This window comes from Camelus ferus, chromosome 28 (assembly GCF_009834535.1).
Source record: "Camelus ferus isolate YT-003-E chromosome 28, BCGSAC_Cfer_1.0, whole genome shotgun sequence".
Taxonomy (NCBI): Eukaryota; Metazoa; Chordata; class Mammalia; order Artiodactyla; family Camelidae; genus Camelus; species Camelus ferus.
Window position 1 is genome coordinate 4,387,315 of NC_045723.1, and position 20,299 is coordinate 4,407,613.

The 20,299-nt window shown below is 40.4% G+C and overlaps 1 protein-coding gene across 1 annotated transcript in view; it reads left to right on the forward strand.

Moving 5' to 3' along the window:
• The window catches only part of ACOXL (acyl-CoA oxidase like), a 281,193-nt gene that overhangs the window by 244,344 nt on the left and 16,550 nt on the right, over nt 1-20,299 (forward strand). The window contains exon 21 of the mRNA XM_032469554.1: nt 11,094-11,195. Within this exon, the coding sequence (XP_032325445.1) occupies nt 11,094-11,195 (102 nt within the window). The remainder of the gene's footprint in view (nt 1-11,093; nt 11,196-20,299) is intronic.

The following is a 20,299-nucleotide window of genomic DNA, read 5'->3' on the forward strand; positions in this document are numbered from 1 at the left end:
GCCCTGGCAAGACAGAAAACGTTCAGACGGTAATCACCCTAATTCAACCAAACACCACAGAAAAATCTGTGGCCTGCACCACCATCATGTTGGGAGAGGCCACTGGGAAGCACAGACCCCCTGGTCACCAGGCTCTGAGACCATTCAAGCCCGTCGGTGGGACTGTGTCCGAGGAGGCTGGGAGGACGCTGGCGTTTTCATCTCCTCGCGGCTGTGAGGAGGCCTCCGCCACACCCACCGCCACCCCAGTACAGTGTTGCTGGAGACCACCTGGGGAGCCTGGTCCCCTCCCTCCCCTGGCAGAGCAAACCACTCCTCCTCCCCACTGCCGTGGTGGCGTCAGAGAAGGCCAGACGGAACGGCAGGACCTTCTGAACGACCCAGTGATGATGAAGCCACTGTCTGCCCCTACCTCCCCACCAGAGGTGTCCGTGGAGGCACGTGGGGAGCAGAAATGAAGATCTCCTGTCCTCCAGCCAGGGTGATATCAACAGAGGCCAGTGGGGAGCCAGAACTTCCACATTCACCCATCAGTAACGAGGAGCACTTAACCCATTTGGTGATCAACCGAGGCTGCAATACACTCCTCCCTCCTCTGCTGGAGGAGAATCACAGTACGCTGGCTGAGAAAAGGCTTGCCTAAGACCCACAGTCTCCTAATACAATACCCCAAAGGTGCAAGTTTCAATTAAAAAAACTCATGCTACCAAGAACCAGGAGGATCTCAAACTGAATGAAAAAAGGCAATCAGCAGACGCAGACACCTGCTTATCCAGTAAAGGTTTTAAAGCAAACATCATCATAATCTTTTAATGAGTGATATCGAACATGCCTGAAGCAAAAGAATAGAAAGTCTCATCAAATCAATGTCTCAGCAGAGGAACAGTAAATATAAACAACCAAATGGGGATATTAGAACTGAAAAATGCAGTAGCTGAAATAAAAATCTCAGCAGGTGGAGTTAACGGCAGGATGGAAGGGACAGAGGAAAGGATAAGTGAACTGGAAGATAAAACAATAGGCATAAAGGAAAGTGAACTGAATCTAAACAGCAGAGAGAACATAGAAGAAAGAAGAAGGGGGAGGAGGGAGAGGAGGAGGGACCTGTGGGACTATGATAAATATAATATTTGTGTCATCAGAGTCTCAGAAGGAGAGGAGAAGGCAGGCAGGGCTCAAAAAGTATTTGAAAAAATAATAGCCAAAGATTTCCCAAATTTGGCAAAAGGTGTAAACCTCCACGTTCAAGAAGCTTAATGACAAATAGGATAATCCCAAAGAAATCCACACTAAAACACGTCGCAATTAAACTTCTGAACATTAAAGACAGGACAAAAATCTTGAAAGCAATGAGAGAGAAGTAATACCTTAACTGTAGAGGAAAACCAACTCAGATGACAACAGATTTTTCATTAGAAACCATGGAAATAGAGCCAGAAGCAAGTAGAGCAACGTTTTTCAAGTGTTGGAGGGGGAAAGAACTTTCAACCCTAAATCCTGTATCCAGTGAAAATATCCCTTAGGAATTAAGAGGAAGTCAAGATATTCGATGAAGGGAAACCAAGAGGATTTGTCACTGGAAGACTAGTGGCTAAAAGTTTTCTGAACAGAAAAGAAGTGTTGAAAGAGGGAATTGTGGAACTTCAGGAAGGAAGAAAGAATACAGAGAGTAAAATTCCATCAGCCTTCCTTCTCCTTTTTGAGTTTTCTAAGTTATGTTTGACAATTGAAGCAACAACTGCACTCCTGTCTGATGTGATCTAAATGCACGTAGGAAACATAGTCAAGACAATTAGGTTGTGAACAGCAGAGAGTAGAGGGAGGTGTAAAAACTTGACTTGGAATATTAACACCAGTAGACTGTGATAAGATATATGATTGACACTTGAACAATGTGGGCGTGGGGTGCCAACCCTCTGCAGGGGTGAAAACCTGCATTAAACTTATAGTTGACCCTCTAAATATGCACTTCCTCCATATCCAAGTTTCTTCTGTGTCCACATATTCAACCAACCATATTGCAGTATTTACTATTGGAAAAAAGCCACGTATAAGTGGACTCATGCAGTTCAGACCCATGTTGTTAAAGGGATAACTGTGTTTATTATCACCAGTAGACTGTATATACGTGTGTGTGTGTGTGTGTGTGTGTGTGTGTGTGTATTGTCACAGCCTACTGGTTTCAGTGGTTTGAGTGAAGTGTTCACACATAGATGTATTTTTTACATATTTACAATTTAACATTTTCCATCCATTTACTTCTAAGCTATCTGTGTGATTTTGTAGACATCGTATAGTTAGTTCATGTTTTAATCCACTCTCTGAGTCTCCATCTATAATGACTGCATTTAGGTCATTTACAGTTAGTATAATTATTGATATATTAGGGCTTAAGACTGCCATTTTATTTTCATTCTCTCCATTTTTCATGTTTATTTTCTCTCCTTCACCTTACTGTGCATTCTTTGAGCCTCTTTTAGAATATCATTTTGATTTCTCTATGGCATTTTGGGGTGTGTCTCTCTGAACTGTTTTATTAGTTTCTAGTATTACCTAGAAAAAATATATCATGCAAGCATTAATCAAAAGAAAGCAAAAGTGGCTAGTATCAGATAAAGTAGACATCAGAGTAACAGAACCACCAGAGACAGGGAAGGACATTATATAATGATAAAAGAGTCAGTCCACCAAGAAGATACTGCACTGTTAAATGTGTATGCAGCGAACATCAGAACTGAAAAATACGTGAAGCAAAAACTGGTAGAACTGAAAGTAAAAGAAGACAAATACACAATTATGGTTGGAGATTTCAAAACCCCTCTCTCCACAATTGATAGAATAATTAGACAGAAACTCAGAACATACAGAAAAGCTCAACAACTCGTTACAGACAGGATCTAATAGACATTGATAAGACACTCCACCCAACTTGGTAAAGAGCCACAAAAATCCTGTAAAGTCCTGTAGCTAACATCGTACATGGCGGGGAAAGAAGGAATGCGTTCCCCTAATATCAGGAATAAAGCAGTGGTGTTTGGTCTCAACACTCCCAGTTAGTACAATACTGGACGTTCTAGCCAGTGCATTAAGGCAGGGAGGCGGAAATGAAGAGGCATATTATTTCACATCCAGAACAGAAGAAATTAAACAGTCTCTATTTATATATGACATTGTTGTCTATTTAGAAAATCCCAAGGAATCTACAAAACAAACAAACAAATAAAAAATCCTCATAGAACTAAGAATTATGGGTTTAGAAAGGTTATAGGATCAACATACAAAAATCATTTGAATTTCTATGTATAAGCAATGAATACCTGGACAGAAACAAATTTTTAAAACTCAGTGTTGTGAATTAGGCATCGATCTAACAAGTTATGTATAGGACCTATATGCTTAAAACTACAAAATGTTGATTCTCAACAAAATACTGGAGGCTGGATTCACCAGCAAATTGAAAGGGTTATATGCTATGGCCAAGTGGGATTTATTCCTGGAATGCAAGGGTGATTCAACAAACAAAAGTCTATCAATCTAATATACCACATTACCAGAATGAAAGGAGAAAACACATGATCATCTCAAGTGATGAAGAAAAAGGATTTGACAAAGTTTAACACCTTTCTTGATGAAAAAAAACAAACACTTAGGAAACTAGGGATAGAAGACAACTATGTAAATGATGCTCAACATCAATAATCATTAGGGAAATATAAATCAATAACACAACGACATAATACTTCACACCTACTAGGATGGCTGCTGTCAAAACAACAAAAAACAAAATAACAAGTGTTGGCAAGGATGTGGAGAAATTGAAACTCTTGTGCACTATTGATGAGAATGTAAATTGGAGCAGCCACTGTGATAGACAGAATGGTAATTTTTAAAAATATTAAAAATAGAATTACCATATGATCTGGCAATTCTACTTGGCATATGCCCAAAGAGCTGAAAACACTGACTTGAACAGTTACTAGTACACCCGTGTTCATGGCAGCACTAATCACAACAGCCAAAAGATGGAAGCAATCCAAGTGTCCACTAATAGATTGATGGATAAACAAAAAAGTGTGGTATATACATGCGGTAGAATATTAGTCACTCTTAAAAGGGGAAGGAAATTCTGACACAGGCTACAACATGGACAAACCTTGAATACATTATGCAAAGTGAAATAAACCAGTCACAGAAGGACATACGATACAAATTCATCTGTATGAGGTTCCTAGAGTCATCAAACTCATCCCAAGGAAAAGGGAGAATGAGGAGTTATTGTTGAACTGGTACAGAGTTTCAGTTTTGCAAGATGAAAAAAAGTCTAGAGACGGATGATGGTGACAGTTGCAAAGTCAACAGCAGATGAGGAATTGGGAGTGGGAGGAAGTTGGGATCAATTCTGGGTTAAAACAAGTCAGAGAGAAGAACCTGGCTGAACTGCTCTTCCACAAGTTGCCCGAACCGTCTGCACAAAATACAGTTAGCGCTTCATACGCGCAGGTTCCACATCCATGGGTTCAACCAACCACAGGTCAAAAATATTCAAAAAAATTTTTTTCAGACAGTTCCAAAAAGCAACACTTGAATTTTCCATAGACTGGCAACCGTTTACATAGCATTTACATTGTATTAAGTATTATAAGTAATCTAGAGATGATTCAAAGTGTATGGGAGGATATGCATAGGTTTTATGCAAATACTACACCATTTTATATAAGGGACCTGAGCGTCTGCAGATTTTGGTATTGACTGAGGGTCCTGGAACCAATCCCCCCAGATACTGAGGGAGGACTATAGAGGTGTGATTCTGAGCCAGTCTACATAGTGGATTGTTTAAGGAGCCCCAGAGGGAATAATCACCCTCTGCCTGCAGAGCCACGCACACACCCTCGGCCTTTGATCTACCATGACAGCAGCACATGGCCGCCCATCAATTTACTAAACTGGTTCCTCTGCCACGGAACATGGTGGTGAAGAGAGAACCATGCTGGGCTCTTCCAAGTCCAAAGACCCAGAAAGAAGCAATGACCTTCATCCCTGACCCTCCTTTCCTTGAGTTCTCTGGGCTCCTAGAATGATCCAGCTGCTGCTGCCTGTCACCTTTCTCAAGAAGAGAGGCAAAATTTTAAGACACAAGAAGTATTGAGCAGGTTGGATTTTTAAAAAGTTTAATTCATATCTTTAGTCAGTTTAGAAGAAAAAGAGACTTTGATCTGAACAACTTCCTTGGGTGATCAAAGAAAAAGACACTAGTGTCGATTATCCCTTCCCCAACTTTTTCCAGTGTAATATAAATGAGACTTCCTCACCTGTGGGAGCTAATGAGCTCCCACCTGGAGCTGAAGGTGTGGAGGAGACTGGGCAGGTGAACTATGAGGATTAGAGATGGACAGCGTTCCAGTCTGGTCCAGACTTTTAATCACTTTCCTATTGCAAGGAATGCCATCAATTTTACAAGGCAGGAATGCAGATCCCACGTGGCTAAAGTCTGAGGCAGAAGGCAGAGCACTTCATCACAGTGAGAGAACTGGGTTGTTGCTGGGGGAACCTATTCTGATATCATGCTGGTGTTACCGGGAATTAATAAGCTTTGTTCATCTTCTCTGACACTAGAGGTCCTTTTGCTTCATCTCCCTACTCATTATGCAGCGCAGGCCGTGGATACAGGCTGCCTATTTGGCATAAATTGCAGGCAACCTCCCTTCTTTTCTGTGTTGGTCCCGGGAGGCTTCTGCTCCTGGGAACCAAGAGTCTTAGTTCTATAAATGCATCCTAAGCCCTGATACTGGGCTGGGCGCTGCAGAAATTCCAAGATGCATGAGCCACAGTTCCTGCCTCCCTGACCACAGTTGTAGTCAGGGAGCAAGTCACATGGGCAAATAATTACACCAATAGACAGAATGTGTAACAGGGGAAAACATAGTGCCGTGGGAACCCAGGAAGGGAAGGGGTGACTTTCAGGAGGAAATCAGGGAGGGGTTCTTGAACAAACTTTCAATACAGGGAACTCTTAGAAGATTATGGCCATTTCAGCTTGGCATTTGCCATAACAAAAGAAGAAGCCTGGACATAGAATGGTGATATATTTAAATTATTATACAGCAAAATGACTTTGTTTAGGGGTGTATAGCTCTATGAATTTTAACCCATGAAGAGAATTTTATGAGCCCTACCACAATCAGGATACAGAGCAATTTGAACATCCTAAAATAATCCTTTGTGGTATGGCTTTATAATCATCCTCTTCACCTTCTGATAAACTCTGGCAACCAATGATATGTTATCCATCACTATAGTTTTGTCGTTTTAAGGATGTTACATAAATGGAAACATACCATATGTAACCTTTTGATACTGACTTCCTCCACTCAGTATGATGTCAAGATTCAGCTGAGTTGTTGCAGGCATCCACAGTTATTCCTCTTCATTGCTGAGTAGTATTCCATTGTATGGACGTCCAACACTGTTTTAATCATTCACCCAGTGAAGGACATTTGAGTTGCTTTCAGTTTTTGATGATTGTGAGTAGCAATGATATATATTATACACGTGTAGGTTATTATATTATGTAAACAAGTTTTCTTTCTCTAGAACAAATTTCTCAGTCTTGGCAATACTGACATTCTGGGTCAGGTACTTCTTAGTTGTAAGGGGACTGTCGTGTGCATTGTAGGGTGTTCAGCAATATCTCTGGCCTCTAGTTACTATATACCAGTAGAACTTCTCCAGTAAGGACACCAAAATGTCTTCAGTCATTGCCAAATGTCCCTTGGAGGACAAAAATAATCCACAGTTGAGAACCATTGCTCTAGGGCAAATACTTAGGAAAGGATTTCCTGAGTCATATGGTAAGTGTATGTTTAACTTTGTCAAAAACTTTAGATTCTTACAAAGTTAACTGAGAAAGTATGAGACATCCAGTTGCTCAGTATCATCACTAACACTTGGCATTGCCAGTATTTTTTTTCCATTACAGTGAGGATGTGGGAGTATTCTCATCATGTTTTTAATTTGCATTTCCTAATGATACTGAAAAATAATTAATGTGCTTTTTTGCCATCTGTATATCCTCTTTAGTGAAGTCTGTTCAAATCTTTTGCCCATTTTAAAGTTAGATAATTTGTTCTCCTACTGTTGAGTTTTGAGCATTCTTTATAAATTCTGGATACAAGTTTTTTCTTGGATGTGTGATTGGCAAATATTTTTCCCAATTTGTGGCATGTCTTTTCATTCTTTTAAAGTACTTTTTGCAGAGCAAAAATTTTTTTATTTTGATGAAGTCCAATTTATCATTTTTTCTATCTTCTAGATTGTGCTTTTGGTGTCATATCTAAGAATATATGCTTAACCCTGGGTCATGAATAGTTGCTCCCATATTTTTTTCTAAAAGTTTTAGAGTTCTATATTTTACATTTAGATCTATGGTTCATTTTGAACCAATTTGTGTATAAGGGGTGGGTTTAGGTCAAAGTGTACTTATCTTTTGACTGTTGATATCCAATTGTTTCAGCACCATTTGTTGAAAAGGCTGTTCTTCCTCCATCGAGTTATTTTTGCATCTTTGTCAAAATCATTCACGTACATCTGCATTGGTCTATTTCTGGGTTCTGTGTTTTGTTTCATTGAACTATGTGTCTGTCCCTTGACAATGCCTTGCTATCTTGAATGCTGTAACTTTATAGTAAGTCTTAAAATCAAATAGAGTAATTTCTCCAACTTTATTCTTCTTTTGCAAATTATTTTCGCCATTCTAATTTCTTTGCCTTTTCACATAAATTTTAGAATTAGTTGTCTCTATCAGCAAAAAAAATCTGCTGTGATTTTTATTAGAATAATGTTAAATCTGTGGATCAACTTGGGGAGAATTGACAAATGTATGATATTGGTCCTGCTCATCTATTTTATTAGTTCTTCCTTGGTTTCTTTCATCAACATTTTTAGTTTTCAGCATAAATATAATGTACATACTTTTGTAAATTTATACCTAAGTGTGTTATTTTGAGGGGAGCTATTGTGAAGGGTGTATTGTATTAAATATGGAAACTTACATGATTTATTTCTGATTTTTCTTCTTTTGTAAGCATTTTTATGCTATAAATTTGCCTCTAAGCACTGCTTTCCCCATATTCCCACAACTATTAATATGTTGTATTATCACTACTATTCAGTTCCAGTTTCCCTTGAGACTTTCTCCTTGAAACACGAATTATTTACAAGTGTGTCATTTAATCTCCAAGTGTCTAGAGAGTTTTATGTTATCTATCTGTTACTGAATCCTGGTTTAGTTCTATTATAACCAGAGAATATATCATGTGTAATTTATATTTTTTAATTTTTAAAATGTGTTTATGACCTGGGATGTGGCCTGTCTGGTGAATGGTTTATGTGCCCCTGAAAAGAAATGTGTATTCTGCTGTTGTTGGAAGGAATGTTTTAATGTCAATCCAGATCCAGTTGGTAAATGCTGTTGTTCAGTTCTTCTGTATCCTTACTAATATTCTGTCTACTTGTTCCATCTGTTACCAAGAGAGCAGCGTTGACATCTCCAACTGTATTTGTGGATTTATCTGTTTAGCCTTTCAGTTCTGTCAGGTTTTTGTCTTATGTATTTTGAAGCTCTGTTGTTAGGTGCATTCACATTTAGGATTGTTACATCTTCTTGATCCATTAACCTTTTTATCATCAGGCAATTCCCTCTTTATCCGTGCAAGTTTTCTTTTCTCTGAAGTCTGTTTTGTCTGATATTAATATAGTCACTACAGGTTTCCTTGAGTTAGTTTTTGCACAGTATATCTTATTCCACCCTTTTACTTTTAACCTATCTCTCTTGTTGTATTTATAGTGAATTTCTAGTAGACAGCTTGAGTTTTTTAAAAAATTCATCCTGAAAATTCCTGTTTTCTGATTAGCATGCTTAGACTATTTCCATTTAATATAATTATTGATAAATTTAGATTTAGGTCAACCATTTTATCATTTGTTTTCTGTTATTTTCTTTGGTTTTGATTCCTGTTTTCTCTCATATGTTGTATTAGTTTCCTGTGGCTACTGTACCATATTACAGTGAAGTTGGTGGATTGCAACAACAAAAATTTATTCTCTCATAGTTCTGGAGGCCAGAAGTCTGAAATCAGTATCACTGGGCCAAAATCAAGGTGTTAGCAGGATTGCACTGCCTTTAGAGGCTCTAGAGGAAGAATTCACTCCTTGCTTCTTCCAGCTTCTGGTGGCTGCTGGCATTCCTTGACCTATGGCCACCTCACTCTCATCTCTGTCTGTGGAACCTCCCTCTGCCTTCCTCTTAGAAAGATACACGTGATTGCATTTAGGGCCCACCCAGTTGATCCAAAATTATCTCTTCATTTTACAAGTCCCAATCACACTAAAACTCTTTTTCCTTAAAAACAAATATTTGCAGATTCCAGGAATTAGGACCTAATTGCTTTAGATGGCCATGATTCAGCCTACAACACACACCTTCTTTGGGGGTTTTTGAGCATTTTTCAGGATTCCATTTTGAGTTATCTTTATTTCTTTGCATAGCTTTTTTCCTTTTTGGTTGATGCTTTAGGGATTGCAAATATATATACTGAACATTGTACAGTCTACTTAAAATAAATATTTTACGTCTTCAATGGAATATAGACCAGCACAGAGTTGCTTTTACTGTCTCCCCTTCGTATATCATAGGCATCTTATAAGTAATCTACATACATAGGAAACCACATCAGACTGTATTATAAGTTTTGCTTTCAGTCATCACACACAGTTTTTAAAATTTCAGGAGGATAGTCTATCATATCTACCCAGACATTTACCATTTCTGTTGCTCTTTCTCCAAGAAAGAGCTCTCTTCCTGATGTTCCAAGTTTCCTTTTAGAATCATTTTTCCCTCTGACTGAAAAACTCATAATAATTCTTTGAGCAATCCACTGGCAACAGTTCCCCCCAGTTTTTCTTTATCTGACAATATCTTTATTTCTTCTTCATGCCTGAAGGATATTTTTACTCAACATAGACTTTGGGGTTGACATTGATTAGTTAAGTACTTAAAAAATGTACCACTTGTTTCTAGCCTCCATGATTTCTGATGAGAAATCCAGTTATACAAATCATTGTTCTCCTGGAGGTGATTCATCATTTTTTTTTCTGGCTGCTTTCAAGATGTTTTTCTTTGACATTTCAAGATGTTTGATATGATGTGTCTGGGCATGGATATCTTGGTATTTATTGTGTTTGAGGTTCACCAAGCTTCTAAAACCTGCATATTTGTATTTTCCCCCCAAATTGGAGGACTTTTTCAGCCATTAAGTATTCAAGTACCCTTTCAGCCATGCCTTCTTTCTTTTCACATTCCAGGACTCCAGTGACATGAAGGTTAGCTCTTTTGTTATAGTCCCACAAGTCCCTGAGGGTCTGTTCTTTCTTTTTTTCCAGTCTATTATATTATCCCTATATTTTGTCTCTATTGTTCAAATAATTTCTCTTATTCTGTCTTCCTAGCTCAGTAATTCTTTCCTGTTCCCTCTCTTCTGATGTTAAGCCCATTTTTATTTTGATCAGTGTAATTTTTAGTTCTACTATTTCCATATGATTTTCCTTTATATCTTTTATTTCTGTGCTGAAATGTGACCCTTCACCATTTGTTTCAAGAGTGTTTGTGATCACTTGTTGAAGAATTTTTATAATAGCTGTTTTAAAGCTTTTGCCAGATAATTCCAACATCTGTGCCATTCTTCTGTTGGCATCTTCTGATTCTCTTTCCCTCTGCAAGTAAATAACCTTGGGGTGGGGGAGAACTGGGTGAGGTGACAGATGAAATAAGACTGGCTGTGAGTCACTATTTGTTGAGCTGGGGGTGGAGTTGGTTATGCTGTTCTTTCTAATTTTATATATGCTTTACATTTTCCATAGAGTGGTTTTTAAAAATAAAACACATACAGTATGTGAGATGTGACCATTTCCCATTAAGGGCATATGGAACTTTTATGACTGTGTGAAATGTAATAGCATTCAATTTCTCATCCACCTCCTTCGAGCCTGCATGTTCTAACATATTTTTCCATTTCCCTCCACTTCCCCCCACTCCTTAGTTTTGTCTGTTATATGGAACCAAGCTGGTGTTCCAGGAGCGAGCCTGGTATCTGGAACATAAATATTTGACGCCGGTGGCCAGCATGAGGATTAGGAGCCAGGTAAGATTCCCTGGGTGCAGAACTAACCCTTCGTTCATCAGCTGTCAGCTCTTTGCTTTCTGAGAAAACAGTCCTGCCAATCTTTTATCGGTTTCCACTCACGGATTTTTATGCCTCTGGGACTTCGCATACATATTTTCATTGTCGACCTTGATCATATTACACTTCAGCGTTTCAGTGACAAGGAAATGATTCACTGTGTATGAACTTCTAACATGTATAAGAGAGGAGGGACTCAAAAGTGTTTACTTTGTGTTGGCAAAAAAAAAAAAAAAAAGGTATGAAGTGTTTTTCATTTTCTTACCTCTTACCGAAACCTATTGACTCATTCTTCATATTTAAAAAAATAAAAGACCCGTGGTATTTTTTATCAGTGGTTGCATAAAAGCAACCAACTTTCACATAAAACACTGATGTGCTCTTGTATTCTTAGAGTACGACGTGTTTTCCACACCCCTTCTTTACTCGATCCTCATAGCAGCCTGGAGATACGCAGGGAGAAGCCAGCCGCTTTGGAACAGGCTTTATCTGTGGGGCTAGATCTGGCTTGCTTGGGCCTCTGGGACATCTCGAGGCCTTCCTCTGCAGATCTCTGAGCTGCCTGCCATGAGCACTCACTCCTCCCTGGACTTTTTTGGGGCTCCAGAGGGGAGAGGGTAGTGGATCCAGCACAGATACTTCCTTTCCTTCTCCAACCACACCCTTTTGCAGGGATCAGAAGGCTTCAGAAATATTACTGGCAGCTTCTTCTCCAAAACTACCTGGGACCCTTGGTCAATCCGAGGTACTGGCAGGAGAGTGCTTGTGAAGGAGCAGAAAGGGGTCTGCAATGACTGACGTCACTAAAACCCATCTAGACGCTTTCACGTGTCACTCTTCAAGTTCGCTGGTTCTTTCTTTAGGTGCATCTACTGTGCTGTTTAGCTCATGCCATGCATTTTTAATCCCAGTTGTTAGGATTTGTATTTTAAAAATTCTTCTTTTGTTTTTTGTTTTCTTTTTTTCTACCACCTGCATCACTTTTTAGTTTCCAGTTTCCCAAAGATATATTCCATTTTGTCTTTTATTTCTTTATGCGTTGGAGTATAGTTGTTTTATAGTCTGTAGCTAAGAACCCCAATGTTTTAATTCTTTACAGCTCTATTTCTCTTTGTCTGTTGCTTCTGCTACGTGTCAAGTTATCCTTCAATGTGTGCTAGTTATTGTCATTAGAAAATAATTTGTGAGATTTATATGAATGCCAAATTGAAGGTATCTTCTCCTTCCCCTTGCAAGGCATCTGAAGGGACTCTCAGTTTGAAACCACCTTTAATTAAATTCAAAGTTTGAAGTTTCATGGAAGACTCATGGAATTCAAATGAGGGTAGCCATTTCTTTACCCTCCCCCAGGGTTGTAGCTCTTTGGCATCCAACTTACTGTCTACTAAATGTCTTGCCTAGTGCTGGCTCCAGGTTTGACTGTCATCACTCTCTACCCCACCCCATCCACCGTGAGGCTGTCAGAGTGAAAATTCAGGTTTGTTGGAAATGGCAAATGCCTTCAAGGCAAATGCAAATTTTCTTACCTGTTTATTTCTCTTGGTTCCCACTTTTCCTTAATTTTTTGCTTTAAAGAAGTAAGAAAAATAAAAAACCCTAGATTTCTAGTATCAGAAGTAGAAAGTTCCATATGTATGTATATGTGTGACTGAAACATTATGCTGGCCACCAGAAATAGACACAACATTGTAAACTGACTATACTTCAATAAAAAAAAAAAGGAAAGAGATATTCAGAGACACAGAGAAACACAAGAATATCATGTTGACAATGGAGGCAGAGACCGGAGTGATGCCTCTGTAAAAAGAGGAAGGGCAAGTATTGCTGGCAGTCACCGAAAGCCAGGAAGAGGCAGAGAAGGAGCCTCTCCTAGAGTCATCCGAGGAAGCATGACCCTGCAAACACCTTAATTTCAGACTTTAGCCTTCAGGACCATGAGAGAATAACTTTCTGTTGTTTTAAGCAACATCTTCCCCCTAACCAAAAAAAGAAACAGAAATTTGCTTCCGTGTTATCTTGCTTGACCCCCTTTGATTTTCATTATCCTTACACGTGAATGAAGAAACTGAGACCCAGCGTGTCAAAGTAATTTGCCCAAAGTAATACAGGTAGCAAAAACTCACATCTCTTTGACTCTAAACATTTTCATGTATTATCTTTTTTGGGTAGGAATCAGCATCAGCCAGTCACAGGCAGCTCACCCAGTGCCCAGTTCTCGGTTTGTGATATCATTCTCCAGAAAAAGGAACCATGGTCCTTGGAGAAATGACTGAATTCTCGGCCTGGGACAATGAGTATACAGGATGAACCTGGAACATCTTCTAGGGCCAGAAAGTCAGAAAATGCTCAAAACAAAAACAAAAACAACAAAAACAAAAACAAAAAACCCCACATTCATCTGCGGGATTTGGGAAAGGAGCTGACAGAGAGCTCCCAGTGACCAAAGTTGGAACAACTTGAGCAACAAAATGAATAACGTAGTATCAGAAAACCCGATAACCCAGAGTATAAAATAATTAAACACAAGCCCATAATGATATAAGCGAACAATTGAACAGATAAAATAAATGAGGTAAAGAAGAGGTCTTCCTTCAAGAAGAATTCCACGTGATGTATGTAGCAACTCCCCCTCTTCAGGAGGTAAAACAGTCTTCCTTCCCTTGAGTGTGGGTTGGACTTAGTGACTTCCTTCTATTTTAAAGAGTAGGGTATGGAAGGAGAAGAGAGTTACTTTACAGTGGACAACTCTGGGATCAAGGTTAATACTACCAGTAATAAGTCATGTTGATGACGTGCGCCTCCAGTAAGCTGCGGTGGGAAGAGCACGTCATTCTTCCTAAAAACCCAGAGCCCCAGTCCAATCATGAGAGAAACCTGGCAGACAAAACCAAGTTGAGGAATGGTCTACACAACACCTGACTGGTACTCCGCAGACTGTCAATCAATGACAGACAAGGAAGGACTGAGAAACCATCACCAACCAGAGGAGACCAAGGAGACCTGATGACTGAATGCAATGTGGTACCTGGATGGAGTCCCGGAACAGGAAAGGACATTAGTAGAAAAACTAGCGAAGTCTGAATAAAGTCTGTATTTGTTAATATTAATGTACCAATCTTGGCTTCTCCGTGCTTACAGTGGACCATAGTTATGTAAGATGTCACCATTAGGAGAAACCGGCTATAGAAGGGTTTATGGAAACTCTCCATTGGAACTTTTCTACAAAATCAAAATATATTCTAAACTAAGATGTTTATTTTTTAAAAAGTCAGCATCAGAGAATAGCAATCAGCCTGGGCTGATTCTAAATAATAAAACTTTTCAGAGTACCCAGGAGTTATGCTGAAGCTCCAGTCTAATGATAATTCGCAATGCATGTATTTATTCTTTAAAAAAAAAAATCTCATTTCATTCTCAAAGATCTTAAAGGTAAGTAAAGCTGATATAATCCCCATGCAATACATGAGTAAAACTAAGAAACAGAGAAGTTAAACAGCTGCTCAAGGCTCTAGCTGGGCACAGAACCCAGAACTCCTAATCCCAAATGCAGGTGGGGTAAGCATGAGGCATCATCGACTTTTAAGTGCTGTAGACTAAGCACTGAAGATACCTGAGTTTAAAAGATTCAGAAAGGCCTGCCTGATGGCCCAGAGTGAGTAAAATCCATCCACATACTCCAGAAGCAGCCCAGGTGCCCACTGGTCCAACTGGGACCCACGAGAGAGGGGTTGGGGTTGGGTTTTGTTTTCTTTTTTCTTTTTCTTTTTCTTTTCTTTTTTTTTTTTTAACATTTTTTATTGAGTTATAATCATTTCACAATGTTGTGTCAAATTCCAGTGAAGAACACAATTTTTCAGTTATACATGAACATATATATATTCATTGTCACATTTTTTTCTCTGTGAGCTACCATAAGATCTTGTATATATTTCCCTGTGCTATACAGTATAATCTTGTTTATCTGTTCTACATTTTGAAATCCCAGTCTGTTCCTTCCCACCCCCAACCCCCTTGGCAACCACAAGTTTGTATTATATGTCTATGAGTCTGTTTCTGATTTGTATTTATGTTTTTTTTTTTTTTAGATTCTGCGTATGAGCAATCTCATATGGTATTTTTCTTTCTCTTTCTGGCTTACTTCACGTAGAATGGCATTCTCCAGGAACATCCATGTTGCTGCAAATGGCATTATGTTGTCAGCTTTTATGGCTGAATAGTATTCCATTGTGTAAATATATCACATCTTCTTTATCCACTCATCTGTTGATGGACATTTAGGCTGTTTCCATGTCTTGGCTATTGTAAATAGCGCTGCTATGAACACTGGGGTGCAGGTGTCATTTTGAAGTAGGGTTCCTTCTGGATATATGCCCAGGAGGAGGATTCCTGGGTCATATGGTAAGTCTATTCCTATTCTTTTGAGGAATCTCCATAGTGTTTTCCACAGTGGCTGCACCAAACTGCATTCCCACCAGCAGTGAAGGAGGGTTCGCCTTTCTCCACAGCCTCTCCAGCATTTGTCATTTGTGGACTTTTGAATGATGGCCATTCTGACTGGTGTGAGGTGATACCTCATAGTAGTTTTGATTTGCATTTCTCTGATAATTAGTGATATTGAACATTTTTTTCATGTGTCTATTGATCATTTGTATGTCTTCCTTGGAGAATTGCTTGTTTAGGTCTTCTGCCCATTTTTGGATTGGATTTTTTTTTTTCTTATTAAGTTGTATGAGCTGCTTATATATTCTGGAGATCAAGCCTTTGTTGGTTTCATTTGCAAAGATTTTCTCCCATTCCATAGGTTGTCTTTTTGTTTTCCTTATGGTTTCCTTTGCTGTGCAGAAACTTTGTAAGTTTCATTAGGTCCCATTCGTTTATTCTTGCTTTTGTTTCTATTGCTTGGGTAGACTGTTCTAGGAGAACTATTTTTGAGAGGTATGTCTTGAACAAACCGATCACTAGAAATGAAAATGAATTAGCAATAAAAAACCTCCCTACAAATCAAAGTCCAGGACCGGACAGATTCACCAGGGAATTCTACCAAATATACAAAGAAGAACTCATACCAGTCCTTCTCAAACTCTTCCAGAAGATTGAAAAGGAGGGAATACTCCCAAACCCATTCTGTGAAGCCACCATAACCCTGATACCAAAACCAGGCAAAGACACTACCAAAAAAGAGAATTATAGGCCAATATCACTGATGAACATAGACGCCAAAATCCTCACCAAAATTTTAGCAAATAGAATCCAATAACACATAAAAAAGATTATACATCATGACCAAGTGGGGTTCATCCCAGGGACACAAGGCTGGTTCAACATACGCAAATCAATCAGTGTAATACATCACATCAACAAGAGAAAGGACAAAAACCACATGATCATCTCAATAGATGCAGAAAAAGCATTTGATATAAAATTCAACACCCATTTATGATAAAAACTCTCACCACAGTGGGTATAGAAGGAACATATCTCAACATAATAAAAGCTATATATGACAAACCTACAGCCAGCATAGTATTCAACGGTGAAAAACTCAAAAGCTTCCCACTAAAATCTGGGACAAGCGTTTTGCTTTCTTTTAAAATTCAAGCCCATCTCCCAAGCCCTTCCTGCCTGTGATAACTAAACTGCTTTCTGTCGTCCGGAACCTCGGTGTTGACCAAGCTGGTCCACATTCATTATCCTGTGTAATCCCCACTAGCTCCCTTTCGTGTGAATAGCTGCTAATCCACTTTATCGATGGGGAATCTGAGGCTGACTTGCAGCTGATTTAGGGAGACGTAAAAGTGAGGCTTCTGGGCTGGGGTTCCCTGCTGTTCTAGTGTCCCCAGGTCTCAACTGTAGGATGAGCTGGCCCCACCTTTGTGCCCTCATTGTGGGACCCCGGCTCAGAGGCCGTCTAGTGGTGGTGCCCCCAGGGGCTCCCTCAAGACCCCCAAGTAAAAGGTTTCCGTGCCCTTTCCATTAAGTACTTTAGCAGGGGTCTGTATAGCACAATTGTGTGCTTTGTTCTTGGAAAACTCAGTGTCCGGGCATTATCCTGTTTCAGTCTTCATTAAGCTAGACATTTGTATTTATTTTGCTTTAGATAATTATCAGCATTAAGGAAGAACTATCAGCTGAGGCTCATTTTAAGGAGGAAACCCTTTCAAAATAACCTAACAGTTAACAATCGTGTATCTCGGCTAAAACCAACTTAGTTGCTTAAAAAAAAAAAAGACAAAAGAAAACAGAACCAAAACTTCAGCTTTTTAAAATGCTGTATTTTAATGTAAGTGAATATTTGGCATTGAGTCCTCTGCCTAATTTTACACCAGTTCTTAGAGTAAACTAAGGTTTAGATAGAGCAGCCTCGTTTTTCTCATTGGAGTGTTTGCTCTCTGAACTCCCGGGCATGGCTGTCCTGCTCTGTGCCCACCAGCACTGGAACAGTGGCTCCCGGTGGCACACGGGGAAGTGAATACAGGTGGACGTGTGGTCAGCTCACACTAGGAAATCAACACAGGGAAAGCCTTTCAGTCTATGTGCATTCAAAGAGCCACAGCCCAGCTGTGGGCTGCAGATCAAAAAAGACCCTTTTCAGGGTGATGAAAATAATACTTAGCAAAATGTTTCATCACGTTCTGTTTCCTGCCCGGAGCCCAAATAATGGAACCATATGAGAGCGCAGGTTATATAAGGGACGGGCAGGGATGTGAGGCACGGCTGTATAACCCAGCACCGCAGCCAGGAGGACCACTCCTCTCCACCTCCCAGAGGGCACGGGAGACGGCTTGTAACAGGAACCGTGTTAAGAACCGAAAACCCGTTCAGGAAGAGGGAAGGTAAATACTGATCAGGAGCGTGTCCAAGCAATGCTGACATCCCCACCACATGTGATCACGTTACACCCACAGCTGTTACTCCTTCACCCAGATGTTGCCTTGATGTCCGGTCTGAGTTGTGACCCTCCAGTTCCTTCCCGATTGCACTGTTTCTGTTGGAGCAGCAGGTGACTGGTCTCCTTTCCCACCCGCGTCCTTCTCCCTTGCCCCTAGACCGACCGTTTTCATTTTGCTGTGCCCCCTGGTGTGCTGGGATGAAGCCCAGGATCACCCGCTCCAGCCCAAGTCCTGTGTTGTACCCTCGCCAGCAAGTGGACACCGGGGCACCCCAGCAGCTAACAGCCTCGGTCTGCCCCAGTGAAAGGAATGCTTTTTCTCCCCGAGTGAGAACTGCTTGGAGACCCAGCTGCAGTAAGGAGGCCACAGGGAGCCTGCTGATGGCAAGTGATCTTGGCTCGTAGCTGTATTTGCTCAAGTCTAAAACAACCACTATGGTTTGGGTTTTTAGTTTCAGCTTAGTCAATCAAATAGTGGAATCAATGAGCAGGAAAAACATTCAAGCCTGATGATTGATGGGTCCTTCAAGTAGTTCTGAGGAGACACAGCCACTCACACATTGATTTATTCTTAGGAAATGGGCTTGGGCAAGAACGCGTGTAGGTGCGGCAGACACCAGACCCCAAAGCCAGGATGCTACTTAGCTCCTTTGAATTTAAAAGATGCATGACGCTCATTTACTATTTTGAACTAAGTGTACAGTACAAATGCAGCCATTGTCTTGTGGCATAAAGACTTGGGGTAGAAGAAACAAAACAGGGGAAAAACTTAAAAGGGAGTTCCCAGATGGAAAGATGGTGCTGAGAATAGTAGCCTTTTTCCTCAAATCTTGACTTCAAGAACACCTACCCCACACTCACACCCAGGAGGCTTAGAAATGGTACGCGTGCCCTTCACTTCCTACAAATGCAGTGTTGGCTGTCTTCCATGCTGTATTAAGTGTTCCTTTCTTAATGGCCACTCAGACATCCTATCCATCTATTTCCCTTTCCCAAAACCACTTGGATCAAGGCAGCTTAACAAATGTTCAGACGCTGGAATCAAATGCAGAGTGAACTGAAGTTTTTGGCATAGGATGTTGCAAACATTCATCGGATTGGGGAAGGAAGGTAGGGCTTCTCAGTCTCTTAGCCTCACCTACTACGCACAGACTCTTGCTTTTCTTTGTAAGGAATCAGAGAGAAAACCTCTTGTTCCCCCATCTGGTAAGATCCATCTGACTTGGCTATAAAAAAAAGTGATGAGGTCGTGAGAACTCTTGCCTGTATCCTCCAGGCTGAGTGAAGACGCAGGTGGGGTGAAACCTCACGCACCCATTCCATCAGGGTCGGGAGGGACTGCTCCTGTTCGGTGGCTCCTTCAAGCCAGGGGTGTTATTGAAATAGACAATGCAACAGCGTGGTCATCCAGGGAAGGCAATTGAGTCAAATTTTAAAATCTTCTTTGATTTGAAAGCATCCCCAGAACTGATTCTAACTTCCTTTCATTTCTATAGGACCCCTGGTTGACCTCCAGGGGATGGCAGGAACCAAAATATGAGTGTATCCTGGTGCACCTGCTTTTCCCAGAGCCAGAGACCCTCAGACACAGAGACAGGAACAATATCAGTCCCAGCAGAGTGCTACTCACAAAAGGGGAAACCTCTCTCTTCCCTCCCCGCTCCTCTTTACTTCTGGCCTAAGCCTGCTCTTCAGTGGCATAAAATACATTGTCAAACCTATAAATGCAGGCCATTCAACTGAGGTTAAGAAAACACAAGTGGGATATGTTTCTTCAGTTTGGCTGGTGAAATGGACCCTAAGGTCACCACCCCTGCAATCCTGGTTCCGCGTGGCAGCCATCTGGTCGACCCTCTTGCTTGGCCTCACAGTACGGCTTTGTGCATCTGGAAGAGTCAAGCTCATTCTATTCCCCTCATTCAAGGATAACTTTTTATAACTGCAGGAGAGAGCAACTTGTTTTGGTGAGCTCCAGCCTCTGAGGTTTTTTTGCAAGCTGCATTATCCTGGGCTCACTTGGGGAGATGCTTGAAGTGCTGGGTGATTAGGGCGTCCCTCCCCATGGGTTCACCCCCTCACTCCAGGATGCAAGGTGAGAATTTCCTATGAGTGAAATTTGTTCCTAAGAGTGGCTGGGTTACACAAAAAATAGACCTTTCGGGAGGTGGAATTCAGC